Source organism: Phacochoerus africanus, chromosome 3, assembly GCF_016906955.1.
Source record: "Phacochoerus africanus isolate WHEZ1 chromosome 3, ROS_Pafr_v1, whole genome shotgun sequence".
NCBI classification, from domain to species: domain Eukaryota; kingdom Metazoa; phylum Chordata; class Mammalia; order Artiodactyla; family Suidae; genus Phacochoerus; species Phacochoerus africanus.
In genome coordinates this window covers 9,687,909-9,705,814 of record NC_062546.1, presented here as the reverse complement: position 1 = coordinate 9,705,814, position 17,906 = coordinate 9,687,909, and the positions used below count along the sequence as shown (strand labels likewise).

Below are 17,906 nucleotides of genomic sequence, written 5' to 3'. Positions count from 1 at the left end.
TGTTAACATCTGGGGAAATCCAGGTGAAGAGCATAAAGAAATTTTTTGTACTTTTTGGAATTTTTCCCTAAGTCTGAAATTATTTCCAAGTACAGTTTTGTTGTTGTTGTTGTTGTTTGGGTTAGGAAGGAAGATGTTTTCTGGATGTCTTCCTAGCTCTAGCACAGAAAGAAAAATTCGCAGTAATCTGAAATGTTCACTAGACCCAGGCAAAGGCCCGTGGCTATACAAGTCTCAGAGCCCACACACCTGGTGACCAAAGACGGTGAGAGATGGGTCGTATGTGATGATGCGAATGCCGTGGGGTTGATTTTTAAGCCAGGCAGTTGGGAGCATGTTTAGGAACAGTTGTCAGGAATTCAGAAGTTCCAGCCCTGGACCTGTTACATGTCACAGTCTCTACACAAGGAGTACAGGATGCTGCCTTTACCTGGATAGCAACAGTTCAGCCGTTTCTGAGCAGGTGGGGCCGTGGGCTTTTTGGCACGGGACTTGGCAGGGAGAGAGATGACGGTGGCTGTCTGGTTCTCATTGCTTTCCGTGGGCAGATACGTTTGATAGCCATGTTCAAAGACAAATTCGGGAGCTGAAACTGAAAGATATGATGATTATGACTTTTCATACTATGAATACCAATAGCTATTCCGGTTGCCTACCTTCCATTGTAGAGAATGAACATGTCTGATTGCTTTCCCAGTCGCCCTTCCTGTTAGCAGTGATCATGTGACCCCATTCCAGACAAGGAGACACTAGAGAACATCGGCTGGGGGGCTTCTGGGAAAGATTTTCCCCCTTGATTTTAAAAAAAGGTAGGGGCAGAAAGAGAGGCAGTTGAGGAAAGCTCATTCTTGCCACCCTGGTTGCCCCACTTTCTGTCTTTGGACATGCTGGAGTTAAGGTGTGATGTCTGGATCTGCGGCAGCCATTCTGTAACCATAAAGGGAGAGCAAGAAAATCAGATACTGAGCCAGAGCCCTGAAAACCATTCCAATCTAGACTTATCAAATAATAATAATAAAAAAAGTCCCTATCATTTGCACCAGGTAGTTAACAGTTTTCTATTAACTTCAGGCAAATGCATTTGGGTACTTCATAAGCTTTAATCACAAAATCCTAACCAACAACTGGAAAGGAAGTGATTGAAAGAATTCTGGGCAAAACCACAAAACACTCTCTAAACACAAATACTCTTTAACACAAATACTCCAAAAGAAAAAAATCCTTGTACTCTTACTGAAGTTTTGAGGGAAAAAAAAAGAGTAAAAAGGAGACCAAACATCTTTATCACCTTGTCTTTAATTCTGTCATCATCACAGGTAAAATAGGCAGGGTCAAATTTCTTTTTTTCTTTTTTTTTTGTCTTTTGTCTTTTCTGTTGTTGTTGTTGTTGCTATTTCTTGGGCCGCTCCCGCGGTATATGGAGGTTCCCAGGCTAGGGGTCCAATCGGAGCTATAGCCACCGGCCTACGCCAGAGCCACAGCAACGCGGGATCCGAGCCGCGTCTGCAACCTACACCACAGCTCACGGCAACGCCGGACCCTTAACCCACTGAGCAAGGGCAGGGACCGAACCCGCAACCTCATGGTTCCTAGTTGGATTCGTTAACCACTGCGCCACGACGGGAACTCCCAAATTTCTTTTTTAAAATTTTTTCACTTAAAATTTTTTCTGAGTACTTTGTTAATTAAATTTATGGTGTGGGGTTTGGGAATATGTATTTTCTTTCTTCCTTTATTACATGGAATTATAATAATTTGAATGGAGATCTGGATTCAAATAGGAGAAAATATGACCGGGGGCTTGTCCGGTGGAGAGGCCCTAGTGATGAACTTGAGCGCCACTGTCACGTTCTGCTTCCCAACTTTCAGTCACGGAGGCACTACCTTTGACATTTCTGCCATTGTGTTTACAGAGTACGTTTATTTAAATCGACATGGGCCTGGCAGCCCTCCCTAGATGGGCTTTGCCTGAAGCAGTAATACCCCACAAGTCTGAGGTGCTACTTCTGTTTTCTCTTGAAATATCATATTTCTTTGAATCTAAGATGCTATAGATCATAAGATGCAACACTGTTTTATATACATTTTTAAAAGCTGCCAATTCAACACACTACCATGGTTCCATACTCCTTGGGTAGTTTGTATATATACTGACATTCCTTAGAAATAAATTTTATGAGTGTTGAATGAGTTCTTGCAGCCGTCATTGAACAGGTGACAGGAAACCCGAGTTCTTGACCTGTAGCTCGTGGGCACTTTTAGCGCCGATGACTTCATTCCAACGCGCGCCAAAGAACGCCCGGTTCAATCCGCATTTGGCATTTGAGCGGACTCGTGGTCTCCATTTTTCTGGATTGAAACATGCAGGAAGAAGGTAAGCGGCTTTTGTTTAAAGCTGGCTGAAAGACTCTGACAAACTGATATGCGTCTTCGGGCCCAGCCTCTCGGATGCACTGATCCACCACCACTGCCTGCTGTGGAGATGCCGCATCTGCTCTGCGCGGTTTAGCGGCTGCTCCTGCTGCTTCTGCTCCGCCGGTCCTCAGAGTCTGCTCTGCAGCCAGCAGTGCTGGACGTACCTAGGAACTTGTTACAAAGGCAGATTCTCAGGCCCCATCCCACCTATTGAATCAGAAACTCTCGGGTGGACCCAGCAATTTGTAATAACAAGCTGCCCAGGTGATTCTGACACTCACTCAAGCCTGACAACCGATGGTGTAGACAATCCTTTCTGCCCAACTCAACCATAAATCTTTTTTGTTTTGTTTTGTTTTGTTTGGGGGGGGGTTGTTTTGTTTTTTAAAAAATTTTATTAAAGTATAGTTGGTTTACAACGTTTCAATTTCTGTTGCACAGTCAACTGTAAATCGGGAATCCATCTTTCTTTCGCGGTGATCTCTTTGCGAGAACAGCAGTTGTTCCTCCAACAACAAAATTTGCTTCATTGATATCAAACTGACCCCCTGCTCCCGTTTCCAGGTATTTTGGGGCACAGCTACTTTCGCCTCCAACCTGAATCATCCTGTGGTATCTCAGAAGATATTTCAGACAGCAATTAAACGCAGCACTTACAGCTCCAAAAATGCACACAACTCTCCCAAAGCGACAAGAAGGTGATCAACGGTGGTCGAGTTTGTTCGAAGGCGATCTCATGGATCCCAGGGTGCACGCCCACTCTGGGTTTGTTCTTTGAGCCGATAGAGTCCAGATTCAGTCACTACACGTGGCACCTCAGCCCACTTACGGGGCTTCTTTGAGCCTCAGTTTCATCGCCTGTAAATGGAGATAATCTCCGTGCCCACTTGGTGGTTGTTGCCAAGCTTCATACCTGTGCCACAGGTACGGCCACAGCTGAGTCCTAATAAATGCCAGTCACTAGAGCTGAACAGAACTGGGCACCAGACTCCCAGCGGGAATGATGAAAACTAAGCGGGACCAACAGCCTCCCTCTGCCTGGGACTGAGGCTTCCCCGGGACATGGGACCTCTGGTGATGAAACTAGGATGGTCATGCTGTCACCACTTCCCAGCTTGTTGCTCTGCCACTTTTTGACCAAAAAGAAGGCTGGACGGCGCTGGGGTGGGAAGGGGTTGTGAGGGGCCAGGCCCTCCCTGCAGCTCAGCTGTGAGTTGTCACAGCCTCCTGGGAGGTCAGGGCTGGGCCCTGGATGCTCCTGAACCTGTGGTCCCACCCTCCTGGGAGAGTGGCAGGGCTCTGTCTCTTAACGGTCCACCTGCCCCTCCACCACAAGCCTCAGCATCGCTTTCACGGTGAGTCACGGTAAAGGGGAAACATGAACATTCTGGGGGTTTTGTTTTGTTTTTAGGGGTGCACCTGTGGCATATGGAGGTTCCCAGGCTAAGGGTCGAATTGGAGCTGTAGTTGCCGGCCTACACCACAACCTCAGCAACTCAGGAGCCGAGTCATGTCTGCGACCTACACCACAGTTCACGGCAACACCGGATCCTTAACCCACTGATTGAGGCCAGGGGTCGAACCTGGGTCCTCATGGATACCAGTGAGATTCATTTTCGCTGAGCCAAGATGGGAACTCCAAATATTCTGGGTTTGGTTTTGTTTTGTTTTCAGGGCTGCACCTGCAGCATATGGAAGTTCCTAGGCTAGGGGCTGAATTGGAGCTGCAGCTGAGGCCCACACCACAGCCACAGTAACACTGGATCTGAGCCACAACTGTGACCTACATCAAAGCTTGCTGTAAAGCTGGATCCTTAACCTCTGAAGGAGGCCAGGGATTGAACCCGCATCCTCACGGACTGTGCTGGATTCTTAACCTGCTGAGCCACAACGGGAACTCCAAATATTCCTGGATATGGATGCCTTCTCAGATACATGGTTTGCAAATATTTCCTCCCATTCCACGGGCTGCCTTTCCATTCTACTGGTCACTTCCTTAGATGCACAGACATTGGACGGCTTCTCATTTGTCTGTTTTTGCCTTTGTTGCCTGGCCCTGGGTGTCCTGGGGAGGCAGCAGGAAGCACAGGGAGTCAGGCACCCAACTGCAAGGATCGTTTGTGGGGCAGGCGCTAATCCCCCTTGAGTCACCCCACGGTCGACAGCTCCTGGACCAGAAGGGGTTTTTGCTCAAGAGCCTGGACTCTTAAGTTTTCTCCCAGCCTGTTTCCCCACCTGGGGAATGAGGACAATTTCTCTTCCCGTCTCCTAGGGCTGTGGTGACGGCTGGAGATGGCTCACTGAAACTGTTACTGCTGTTGTCATTGTTCATTGATTTACTCAGCACCTGCTGTGTGCCAGGCACTAGTCTAGGTACGAGAAACACATCAGGGAGCCAAAGGGACAAAAATCCCTGCCTGCCTGGAGCGGACGCTCTAGCTGGGAGGGGTGCAGGCAATAAATAATTTAAATCTGCACTGTGTAGCTACACGCTATGGAGAAAAAGAAAGCAGGGAAGGGTCCAGGGGATGGTGAGGGGAATGCAGTTTTAAGCAGGTGCTCTGGGAAGGCTTCAGGGAGGACGTGACATTTCCATATAGAACATGGAAGCCCGGAACTATTAATAGCATTCGGCTGCAGGTGTCTGGAATGGCACAGTTAACAAAGGGGCATCGGGGCACCCAGTTACCCCAGGGTGGAGCCTCCCTGCTGGCTTTATCAAGGCCACTTCCTCCCATTCCCCCCTTACATACACTTGGCTTCTTTCCAGTGGATCTGGAAGGAATCTGCAGACCCAGGGAAAGCCTTCAGGTGGCCTTGATCTCTAAGGGGCTGCCTCAGTCCCTTTGGGCATTTGTGTGTGGTCTGACGTCAGAGTGGCCCTTCGTTTCAAGGTTTGGTGTGTGTGTGTGGGGGGGTGTAGTCACACCAGCCTGGGACCAACTTGTGTCTCCACTGCTCATTAGCCGTGGGGTCTCGACCAAGTCCCTTTTCTGCTCTTTGGTGACCTTACAGCCTAGACCTTATTGCTCCAGTCAAGCCATAAGGAGGTTAAGACACAGCCAGCTGGGCACACCCTGAGTGCCACAAAGTTATCAGCTGATAGCGCTATAATGTTACACAATAAGAGTTAGTCCCTTGTCTGTCTTCAGACTTGGCATAAATAGTGGCAGTGGCCCTGGGGAACCTCCAGAGTGCCCAGGAGACATGCAGACAGCAGGGGCCACCCCAAGCACCCAGGTCTGCAGAGTGGAGAAGAGCAGAGGGTGTGACCCACCCCCAGGGAAGAAAGTTCTTAAGCCCCTCTTTTCACAGAAGCTGCAGACAGCCAGGGCCATTCTCCCCCGTAGAGAAGGAGGTCTCATTTCTAACTTTTTGCAAGAGCTCAAGGCCTTGTCTCCCCCTCAGGCATGGCTCTTAACAATCCAGTTCAGTGTTTAGCCAGAGCAGCACCCACCCCTCCCCCAACATCCCCAGCCGCTCACAGCCTCACACCTGCTTCTGGGTTTGTGGTTGCCGCCGGGCTCCCCCTGGCTGGCCCGTGTGCCCAGGAGTGCAGGACGTGTGTTTTTTTATACGCCGACCCTGTTTGCAGCAGGAGCACCCTGGGTGTTCAGTTGTTCACTCAAGATGTTGTTTAAAAAGTAAGACTGTCACATGAACTTCAAGGCAATCCAAATCTCTCTCGGCGGTTGGGACCCACGGGTGTCTTGGACCCTCTGGGTTCACCGGGGCCAATTATAGCTCCTGGCTCACAAAATCGCTTTTCAAATGTCTGAAGATGTTCTTGGGTCCCAAGCTACTGGGCTTCTACCTTCTCCAGCTTAAAAGCTCACAAATTTAAAAATCCCTTTCTCTTTTTGAAAATGAAAAATGTGTTATTTTTTTTCCAAAAAGGGTAAATGCGAATTGCAGAGAATCTAGGGCATACAGAAATGTGTGGAGAAGAAAAACGGCCCCGTGCTGAGCCCCTACGCACGGCACTTGTCCGACAAAGCTCTTGTCTCTATTGCAGTTAAGCAGTCATTTGGGAAAGTATTTCACGACCATCTCCTCCAGTTGGTTGGATGAGCCAGGGAAGGACAACTGTTTGTCTCCACCACCGTCTCCCAGCACCTCACACAGAACCTGGCGCAGTGCAATGGCTCAGAGAACACCGGCTGAATTCACGATGGACCAAATGGCTAATGCATTCTTTTTACATAGATTTTAAAAGTATAAATCCGTGCTCGTGGCTTAAAGCGTTTCTTACTCTTTTTTATTAAACAACTTAACAGTTTATTAAACAATTTTACTAGGTGCAAGCATTTTACCATGTTACCATTCATCCAAAACAGAGATTCGTATGGCTACGTGATATGTCACCATTTTGGTTGTCACAGTTAAATTAACCATTCCCCTTTTTTGGACACTGAGTTGGTTTCTAGGTGTTTACCTTTATAAGCAACACCTACCCGCAAGTTCTAACTTCTCTCTAGTTTCTGGATATCTTCCTCAAAGCTGAAGAACTAGGTCAAAACAGAATGATCATTTTATTGTTTAGTGATTCATAATTATAAGCCCCTTCCAGGGAGTTCCCATTGTGGCGCAGTGGAAATGAATCTGACTAGTATCCAGGAGGACTCAGGTTTGATCCCTGGCCTTGCTCAGCAGGTTATGGATCAAGAGTTGCCGTGAGCTGGGGCGTTGGTCACATATGTGGCTCGGATCCTGAGTAGCTGTGGCTGTGGCTGTGGCTGTGGCCGGCAGCTGTAGCTCTGATTCGACCCCTTGCCTGGGAACTTCCATATGCCGAGGGTGAGGCCCCCAAAAGCAAAAAGCAAAAAAAAAAAAAAAAAAAAAGGACCCTTCCAGAAAATCTAAATCCATGTACATTCTCCCCCTCACCTTGGCTGCCACACAGAGTATCTGACAGGACAAAACAAGATCGTTTTAGTTTAATTTGCATTTCTTTCATCATGGGTGAAGAGTAATCCCTTTGCACCATATTTTATCCATTCACACACCTTCTTCATGAACTGTCTACTCAGGATTGCAGCTCTTTTTTTTTTTTTCCCTATTGGTTTCTGACTCACTGACTTATAAACGACCTTCACACATTAAGGATATTCCTTCAATGTCATACAGTCCAAGCTATTGCTTGTTTCTCCCCATACTGTCCTTGCTTGGGATTCCCATTTAGGGGACTTGATTCAAATGCAGAATTGACCTTCTGAGAGAAAATCCACCTCACACTGCCAGGAAGAGTTGTCTCATGCTACTCTAAAGGGTTTTCCCTCACCTGGCACATCCCCCCTGGGCACATCAGCCCAACCATCCCCTGTTCCATGCAGGGTGAGCCTCATCCCACCCCCCTCTCTCTGCCACAGCTGATTGGCCTAGGGGAGGCACCTGCACAGAAGCTGGACCAATCAGACCAGCATTGCCCTGGAATTAGAAACCGGGGCTAAAATAGTGTGGTTTGGTCATTTCTGGCCTTTCTCTTGGTCCAGTGGTTCTCAAAATGGATCATGTACCAGAGATTCTGATGCAGTGATCTGGGTATTGTCTGGTATATTTATAGTTGTATTTTTAAGCAGGTTTTCCAGGTAATTCTTCTGCATGCCGGCTGTGAGTACTCCTGCTCTAGTCTATTCTAATCCAGTAGCGGCAGGTGTGTGGCTCTGCAGGGGGACTTGGGATTGGATTCCACTAAGCCCCTCCTTCTTGTCGCTTCCTCGCCTGGCTACCTCCGAGGCAGTGGGACTGGGCACGGGAAGTGGGCATGTTACCTATCCTAGCCAATGGGCTGGGAGTTTCTGGAGAAGTGCTTCCCATCTGATAAAGAGAAGCTTCCCCTTTCCCCGTTCGTGGGCAGGGTTGAGTGAAGACTTGAGGCTGAGGGCTGTAGCAGCCACCTTGTGGCCATGAGGAGGACTCTGGCTGAGGACAGCCAGAAGATGCAAAAAACTCTAGGTCTGCCATGCTGGTTCTTGTCCTGAGATAAGCAATGTCTTTCAGTCCAGCCCTCTTGTAGTTGAGTGTTACTAAGAGCAACTGAAAGCACTGAAACTAACCCAAGCCCTCACTGGCTGGTTCCCATTCCCAGGACTCTGCTCAGATGGTCCCAGATGATATCCTTAAGGTGCGGGCTGGGCACCTGCATTTTTCACCGAAGGTGTAGGTGGTTCTTTTAGAAACATGGCAGTGAGGACTTTCCCAAGGGGTGATGTGGTGCGGTCAAGTGCAAAGAGTCTGCAGCCAGGCAACCTGGCTTTGAGGCCCTTTTCTGCCATGTTCTGGCTCTGTCACCTTGGTCAAATATTTAATTCCTTTGTGCTTTAGTACATCATGGATAAAATGGAGCTAATAATTCTTAGCACCTAACTTATGCTGTGAAAATTTAATCTTTTAAATTAAAGGTTAAATTTAAACTCCTAACAGTTTAAGGCATGAAAAACTATTTCATTTAGAGTACTGAGAAAAGTGCCTGGCATACAATCAGCACTACAGGAAAATGGCTGCTGGTGTCATGATTATTATTGCCAGATAATTATTTGCCAGATCCTCCTGGCAAATCATTATAGAGTTTGTCTTACCAAATGACTCACACGCTCAACAACCTTCAATGGCTCCCCAGCTCCTTCAGAATAAAGGCCAGAGTCAAAGCAGAGCTTCTACCATGTACTCCCTGTGGCATCTCCAGCCACTGTTACTGGATCACGCCCTGAGCTGCTCCACCTCCAGACCTCCAGGAAGAAAAGCCCCCTTCCCACCATCTTCCTCCCAAAAGCCAGTGAGCTTCTCAAAGCCTGTTCTCCATTTAATCTCACTCATCATGTTCCCCATTGGGACCAATCTACTACGCCTCTGCATGAGGCTGTACCTGTCACAGATGGCTGGGCTGGTATGTCTTACAACGAAATTCTCCTCCCCTCCCTGATGAGCTTGGAATTCTCCAGGGCCAAGCATCTCCTTTATCTCGGTTCCAGCATCTGGCCCACCCCAGTCCCCCAGCTGCCCTCCCTGGGCCCTCACGATGGGGCAGCCGCCACGCCATGAACTGCTTGCACTCTTAACAAATTTAATCCTTACAGCTGCCCCTTCCTGCCCTCACTTGCTGTTTTATTGAGCACCTAGCATGCTCCAGGCCCGGTGCTGGGTGGGAGGAAAACGAGACAGATTTAGTCTCTGCTTGCTTGAGACTTACAGTCTGGTAAACTGGAAATCAGAGCACGACTTTGAGGCCCACAGGCCACATTGAGCCTTCAGATTTTTCTTTCTTTCTTTTTTTTTTTTTTTTTAAGGCTTTTAAAATCAATTAGATGGGAGTTCCCTGGTGGCCTAGTGGGTTAAGGAACCAGTTGTGCCTGCTGTGGCTGGAGTCACTGCTGTGGCATAGCAGTGGGGTTCAATTCCTGGCCCGGGAACTTCTACATGCCATGGGTGCGACCAAAAAACCAAAATCAATTAAGTGGGCTGAGTCTCCTCAGGTCAATGACTTCTGGCCAGGAACACACCTGGAGTTGAATAAGTTGATGACTCGTTACAATGAGGGAAACCTCACCCCAGGGAGCCGCGGAGGGGCTCAGTAAGAGGGTGCTAGAAAAGACTTAGAGTATTAGAGGTTTGGGGTTCGGGTAAGATAACTTTGGAGGGAGAAGAAAGGAAGCCTGCATTGGAGGCTGTTGGGAAGTGGAGATAAGTCTATGATTTGATATCTTTGTTTTTGTTTTTTGTTTTTTGTTTTTTGTCTTTTTGCATTTTTCTAGGGCCACTCCCAAGGCATATGGAGGTTCCCAGGCTAGGGGTCTAATCAGAGCTGTAGCCGCCAGCCTGCGCCACAGACATAGCAACACGGGATCTGAGCCACGTCTGCAACCTACACCACAGCTCACGGCAACTCCGGATCCTTAACCCACTGAGCAAGGCCAGGGATCGAACCCGCAACCTCATGGTTCCTAGTCAGATTCGTTAACCACTGCGCCACGACGGGAACTCCCTGATTTGATACCTTAATAACTATCACCAAGAAGCAGAGGAGGCTAAAGCTGCAACAGGCACTCCGATTAGCCGGGGAGCAGGGACATCTAGTGTTCTGTGACTTGGATGTGATGACGGAGGGGTTTTGTTTTCATCCTGTTCCACCAGTCACAGAGTGGCCCCTGTCTCTTGGTGAGGTCCTGCTACACTGTTTGTATTCAACAGGAGAAGAACACGGCCCACCCGGGAATGCCAGCTCAGCTGGCGGTGCTTCCGATGCTTCCTGGCTCAATCTTGGGGCTGCTTTCCTCCTCCTCAGGGGCTGTCACAGGCCCGCCCACTCCCCATCACAGCAGATCTGACACTGCATTCACGGTCACAGCCTGATCCCCAGGTTCATCTGAATTCACTTCTCTGACTAAAGACTGCTTGTTACCAAATAAATTGCAACTGTGTTAAGTGTTGGTGGGGGAAGCAGTGAAGCCCTAACCTCAGGGGTGGGGGGGCAGGGCGGGGCAGGGCAGGGGGTTGGAAATCATGGCTAGCTTCCAGGTGGAGGTGACTTTTAACTTGGGACCTAAAAAAGTAGGAATTAAGCAGAAGAGGCAGGAAAGATCACTCTAGGTTCAGTGATAATTCAACAAATATTGTCTAGGGGCTTGCCATGAGCCAGGCCCTAGGCAAAATTCTCCATGTGCAGTTTCATTTAATTTGCATAGCCCCCTAATTCGCTAAGTAATGAGAGCTAACCCTGACAGCTCTGTCTTCCAGGTGGGAGTGCTCAGAAGCCCAGCTGGAGCCCTCTGAGGTGAGGACAATCATTGCTCCCATTTTACAGATGGGAAAATGGAGATACTGCATCATCTGCCCAAGGTTACCTGGTGAGCAGCCGGGATCGGAACCAGGCAGTCTGGCTCCAGACCCCAGACTCCTCACTACGAAGCTCTGTGGGCTTTCTATTTATTCTTGTCCCCCATTTTTTCTTAATTTTTAATTTTCTAATGTTAACTTTTCATTTTTTAACATTTTATTGAATGATGGGTGATTTACACTGTCCCCGCTCTAAAAATGAGACACCAAGCACTCTTAGAATTAGCACTGGTCACACAGCTCCTAAGGCTTTCTGCAGCCAAGACTCAAATTCAGTGGCCTGACTCCAAAGCCCCCTAACTTTAAGCCATGAACTTAGAAAATGTGTGTAAGATGCTAATATTTACACCAGCATCCGTATCTAATTTTACGGCTCCTATGGGAAAGTTCCGAAATGCCAAACAGGCACCTTTCAAAGCGAGCAGGCAGAGAATGCATTTTACTGCACATCCAAATGTTACTGGGTCGAGAGAAGACCTACGAGCTGAATGAGGAAGAATCTGGTTTAATCAAGGACCGAAGACAGACAAACAGACAAACGACGTCTGGATGCCAGTATTTATTGATTGATTGATTTGTTTATTCATTCATTCATTTCTGGCCACCTCATAGCATAAGGAGTTCCTGGGCCAGGGATCAGATCCCAGCTGAAGGTCTGACCTATGCCACAGCTGTGGCAACACCAGAGCCTTAACTCACTGTGCCAGGCTGGGGATCGACCTGTGACCCAGCGCTCCGAAGATGCCCAGAGAATTCCTGGATGCCAGTATTTAGAGGAATCTGCCAGGCTGAGGAACTTGGACTGTGCCTGGGGCAATGAACGACTCTCAGGCTGGGTCAAGGCTCCCGAAGCCCCTGGGAGCTTGTTAAAAATGCAGATGCCTGAGCCTCATCAACTCAGATTCAGAGGTGCAGCCTGGGGAACTGGTATCTTTAATAAGCTCCCTGGGGGAATCAGGGGTTCACAGGCAGGTCTGGGAATGGCCTCTTGTGCGACACCGAGGCCCAAACTTCAGGGGAGTCAGGCCCAGAAAAATCAAACTATTTAAATCGTGTAAAGGAAAGGGACAAAAAGCAAGATTCTGTTTCTTTTATGTCAGAGATGCAGATGTGAACAGGAAGACCAGCTAAGTCGAGTGGAGACACGGCGGCCTGCAAATTCATCATCTGCTCACCACTGCTTGCTCATCTCTCCATTAATAAAAGCGGTCGTTTATTGAGCCTAATGACTCTGTCCCAGGTCCCCTGTGGGTTGTCACAGAGTCCTCATAATAACCCACTGGTATTAGGTATTAAGCACCTAACGCTATTACCTAATAGTGTTGGGTACCAAGCTAACTCTTTTCTACAGCAGAGGAAGTGGCTGGTCCATGGGCCAGGGTGGCAAGACTGGGATAAAAGTCCAGCAGTGGACTGGGAGCTCCTGTCAACACTGTGCAGCTGGTGCCATTGTCAGCAGGACCTAAAGAGGATTCCAGGCCTGGCCTGAGCGTACAGAGCAGTAGTCAAAACTGAGGCATGGTCAGTGTGAGCAACAGCAACAGAGATGCTAAGAGGAGGATGAACGCCTCTGAGCAAAGATCCAGGACAGAAGAAGGAGCTGTTATTTGGTGTGGCTCAGCTTCACTTATGGACGTGAGATTTGGACCACTGTGCATTCACTCCACAAAGAATAATAGCTTAGACGTTCCCGTTGTGGCACAGTGGAAACGAATCCAACTGGTAACCATGAGGTTGCGGGTTCGATCCCTGGCCTCACTCAGTGGGTTAAGGATCTGGCATTGCCGTGACCTGTGGTATAGGTCACAGACATGGCTTGGATCTGGCGTTGCTGTGGCTGTGGTGTAGGCCAACAGCTATAGCTCCGATTTGACCCCTAGCCTGGGAACCTCCATATGCTGCAGGTGCAGCCGTAAAAAGCAAAAAAAACCAAAAAACAAAAAACAAAAAAAACCTTAGAATATGGTGCTGTTGCATGGTGAACATGAGGGGTGCAGCCCTGCCTGCATGGTACTTATGGTTCAGTGATGGGATAGAATTTAAGTTTATTCTACAAATAATTGTTTAAGAACAGGGACCTAACCTGGTCTGAGAGAACAGTGTGTACGCATGTGTAAATGCCTTTGAGGAAAGGCAAGACGTGTACACCCAGCTCTGACACACACACAAGCATGAAGTCAGTTCCAGGAGGAGGGAACAACATGTACAAAGGCTCTGAGACATAAGAACGGCTCATTTGGTAACAGAAAGGACATCATCACGGCTGCTGTAATTCAGAGGGGAGAGGAGTGTCCAGAGATGAAGCCAGATCCTCTGTGTGCAACCTGTCACGAACCTTAAACTTCTGAGGATGAGTTGATGTCTGCCAGGTAAAGGTGGGAAAGGTATTTCAGGAAGAAAGGTATTTCTTTTTTTCTTTTTTTTAATTTTAAATGATTTTTATTTTTTCCATTATAGCCAGAAGAGAGGTATTTCTGAGCAAAGGCTCAGAACCCAGAAAGATGCAATGGCCGTGAATAATGTACGGATCGCCTGGAAGCCTCCTCGGGCTGGGGTCTTGTGTCACAGGCTTCACACCTGGTGTGTGGGGCTTCTGGGAGTTATGGGTTTTTGTGGCGCTACACCCACAGTATGTGGAAGTTTCTAGGCCAGGGGTTGAACCCATGCCACAGCAGCAACTCAAGCCACAGCAGTGACAATGCTGGCTCCTTAACCTGCTACGCCACCAGGGAACTCCACTCACTGGGAATTTATTTTTGAGGACAGGTAACCAAACACTGTTTGGCTTCAGGGAGAAGGCCACTAGGGTAAAGGCCAAAGCACTGACATCCCAGGACTGTCCTGACTTGCAGTGAGACCCTGGCCATGTCTTATCCCCACGCACAGCCACACTCCGTCCAGCTGTAAAATGCGAAGGTTGTACCAGGCCCATGGGTAAGGTGGTTTTCAGTTTTAACATTTTCCGGGTGATTCCTCTAAGATGAGAATTAGGATAAATTCAGGAAAAAGTGGGAAGCCCTGAAGGTAATCTTATTAAGGTTTGTAAGGTGATCAATTATATTTCAAAGCTGAAAAATTCAGCAGAAACATTATTTTGGATGCATTAGGGAAACAACCACAAAACTTTGCTTATAGCCAAAAAATTCAGACCCCACGCCAATATACAACTGATAAGGTAAAAAGTTGATACCCCCACTTCAGACCATTCCTCTGCTCCAGACTTACTCTTTAGTAAACACTGCTGGAGGGCTCAATCAGTCTCATGGATGTTCTGGCCAACAAAGTTTTTAAATCTGAGAAATTTTACATTTTTCAGTTTCTCAGAGAAACCCAAATATCTGAAAGGATCCAAAGAGCAGCTTTCTCTACTTTTCCACAGTCCCCACTACTCCCTAATACCTCACGCACAGCTTATTTCTCTCATTAACTTTACCTGCCTCCTTCTAGTTCTAGAAGCTTTCCTTGAACATAATACTATATGTGTATGCCTTTTACACATACCTGGAAAATCTATGTCTGCACACAGGTTTACGTCTCCTTTTCAAAGTGAAGTAATATTCTTCTACTATCTGAATTTATCTATCATTAGATTATTATTCATTATTCATCTCTGGTATTTATGCATCTAATCTCCTCTTGACAGATACATATGACAGTTCTATTTTCTTATTTTTTTGTCTTTTTGCCATTTCTTGGGCCGCTCCCACGGCATATGGAGGTTCCCAGGCTAGGGGTCAAATTGGAGCTGTAGCCACCGGGCTACACCAGAGCCACAGCGACGCAGGATCCAAGCCGCGTCTGCGACCCACACCATAGCTCACGGCAGTGCTGGATCGTTAACCCACTGAGCAAGGGCGGAGATCGAACCCGCAACCTCATGGTTCCTAGTTGGATTCGTTAACCACTGCGCCGCGATGGGAACTCCCAGTTCTATTTTCTTTATAGAAAATACTCTAAGCAAATATGCTTGTACATTTGTTTATCAAACCTTATGGGATAAATACCCAGAAGTGCACTTAATGGGTAGATGTGTTTCTATACATTTTAAAATTTGAAAGATTTTAAGTGTAAGATTTAAAGTTTGGAAGAGATCACAAAATTGCCTAGGTAATATGAATTTACATTTTCAGAAAGGAAAGGAAAGCAGTATTTGCTTTGCAGTTCTTTAATTACTAGGCAACGGAGCATCTTTTTGTGTTTAGTGGCCCTTGGATATCATCTGCTGCCCTTTGCTGACTTTACCTTTGTTTCCTTTTTTTTTTGTCTTTTTTAGGGTGGCACCTGTAGCATATGGAGATTCCCAGGCTAGGAGTCGAATCAGAGCCACAGCTGCCAGCCTACACCACAGCCACCAGCCTAAGTCACAGCCACAGCAATGTGGGATCTGAGTCATGTCTGTGACCTACACCACGGCTGATGACAACACTGGATCTTTAACCCACTGAGCAAGACCAGGGATCAAACCTGCATCCTCATGGATGCTAGTCAGACTCATTACTGCTAAGCCACAGCAGGAACTCCACTGACTTTTCCATTTGGTTCTTTTATTGACTTTTGGGAGCTCTTTATATATGAGAGTCATTAGACCTTAGTCATATATGTGCTGCAATTTTTTTCCTCCAGTGGTTTGACCTTTTTTTTTTTTTATCTTTTCTAGGGCCACACCCTCAGCATGTGGAGGTTCCCAGGCGATGGGTCTTATTGGAGCTGTAGCCACCGGCCTACACCACAGCCACAGCAATGCGGAATCCGAGCCACATCTGCGACCTACACCACAGCTCAGGGCAACACCAGATCCTTGACCCACTGAACGAGGCCAGGAATCGAACCCACAACCTCATGGTTCCTAGTTGGATTCATTAACCACTGCACCATGATGGGAACTCCTTTGAGCTTTTTTTTTTTTTTTTTGGTCTTTTTTTTTGTCTTTTCCAGGGCCGCACCTGCAGCATACATAGGTTCCCAGGCTAGGGGTCCAATCAGCTGTAGCTGCTAGCCTATACCACAGCCACTGCAAGGCCACATCCAGGCCGCATCTGTAACCTACACCACGGTTCATGGCAATGCCGGATCCTTAACCCACTGAGGGAGGCCAGGGATCAAACCTGCACTCTCATGGTTCCTAGTTGGATTCTGTTTCAGCTGTGCCATGATGGGAACTCCTGTTTGACTTTTTTATACATTGTTTTTATGTTGGAAAAATAGTAACTTTATTTGCAATCACATGACATAATTGTTTTTCTTTCAAGGGAAGGAATCCTTCCTTGGTAGGCACAATATTAATTAATATATATTTCAATTTAAAAATTTGAATGCCTTTATCTAAGGAATATATTTTTCATTTCCCCACAGGATCCAACAGTGTGTCTGCTATCTCCCAGGTAGGTTACTTCCTATTTTTAAAGTTACCTGTCTGGTCCCTTAAGGCAGATCACACAGGTATAAGTACAGGGGTGTGTGTGTGTGTGTGTGTGTGTGTGTGTCTGTGCGTGTGTGTGTGTGTGTGTATAGTTTTCACTCCAGAACTTTCACAGCTGCATTGTGCATTTAAGATGTGGATCCACCTGCAATGTATTTTGTACACAACCAAGAACTAGGATGAACTTTTCGGTTTTCCTGGTTGGCAGTACAGGGGAGGGAAGGCATCAATGCCTGTTTATAGGTTTTGAAAAATCATGTTTTGCCCCTTTACACAAATAATGCAAATTCAGGAATCATACACGTATTCTCACCACCCAAAATAACCACTTTTTCTTTTTTACCATTTCCTGCAAGTATTTTTTTTTTTCTTAGTAGGTAGGTTTTTGTTTTAGAAACCTGGTTAGGGTCTGTTTTGTTTCGCATGTGACAACAATTTATAACTGCTACCACGTAATGCTTTAACCCACACCTGGCTGGGCAGCTGGCTTCCCAGTGGAGCTTGTTAAAAATAATGAATCAGCAACCCTAGGGGTGGACCCTGGGTGTCTATACTTTTAACAAGTTCTGCGGAGGCATTTGGGCATAGCCAGGCCTACTCTCAGTGACTTCCGCATCCCCCATTCTTACCTGTGATCGTCTGGGTCTCTGAGGTGATGGTTCGGGTGGTGGTCTGAGTCTGGGTGGCAGGCACCGTTTCCTCTGACACAAACTGGACCGTGCTGGGTGTCGCCCCGGACGTGCTGGTCAGCTGACAGCCACTTTGCTTGTGAGCCACAAAGGCATCCAGGTTGTTAAACTGCTGCTTGCAGATGCCACAGATATGAATGTCAGGTGTCAGCTCAACCAGCACGGTTGTGCCACCTGGAACTCCATGGGGCAAAGGGAAAGTCACAGATTAATTCCAAATAGCCTGAAATTACAACACCAACCAGATTCATGGGAGGAAAGGGAATGATGGCAGATGCGGCTACTTGCTAGCTAAATATCTGTTTCACTCCCCTCTTCTTCCTGGCAAACAGAATCCCAGCTCTGTCCTAGCAGCGATGTACCCAGACCCAAATGATGCTCCTCACAGGGGCCCTAGTGGTATTTTATGCAAGGAAGTTCTTCAGTGTGCAGGGCTACCCTGCACTTCAAAAGACCAGCAGCCATCTCCTATCCTAACTACAAAATTGTTGTACTTCCTGGTCATTCTGAAAACCCGTGCCCTCACTGTTCTAAGCCCTTCCCTCAACATG

General features: G+C 47.4%; 1 protein-coding gene across 8 annotated transcripts in view; it reads right to left on the bottom strand.

Moving 5' to 3' along the window:
• ZFP64 (ZFP64 zinc finger protein) overlaps positions 1 to 17,906 on the bottom strand; it is an 88,662-nt gene that overhangs the window by 67,390 nt on the left and 3,366 nt on the right. For 3 of the 8 annotated variants that reach the window (XM_047770843.1, XM_047770844.1, XM_047770839.1), the window contains 2 exons: positions 17,296 to 17,529; positions 431 to 592 (listed from right to left, as the gene is read on the bottom strand). In XM_047770843.1, coding sequence (XP_047626799.1) covers positions 431 to 592; positions 17,296 to 17,529 — 396 coding nt within the window. Of the gene's footprint in view, positions 1 to 430; positions 593 to 656; positions 928 to 6,869; positions 6,924 to 17,295; positions 17,536 to 17,906 lie in introns of those variants that run through there. The other 5 variants (XM_047770842.1, XM_047770847.1, XM_047770845.1 and 2 more) reach the window with 4 other exon arrangements.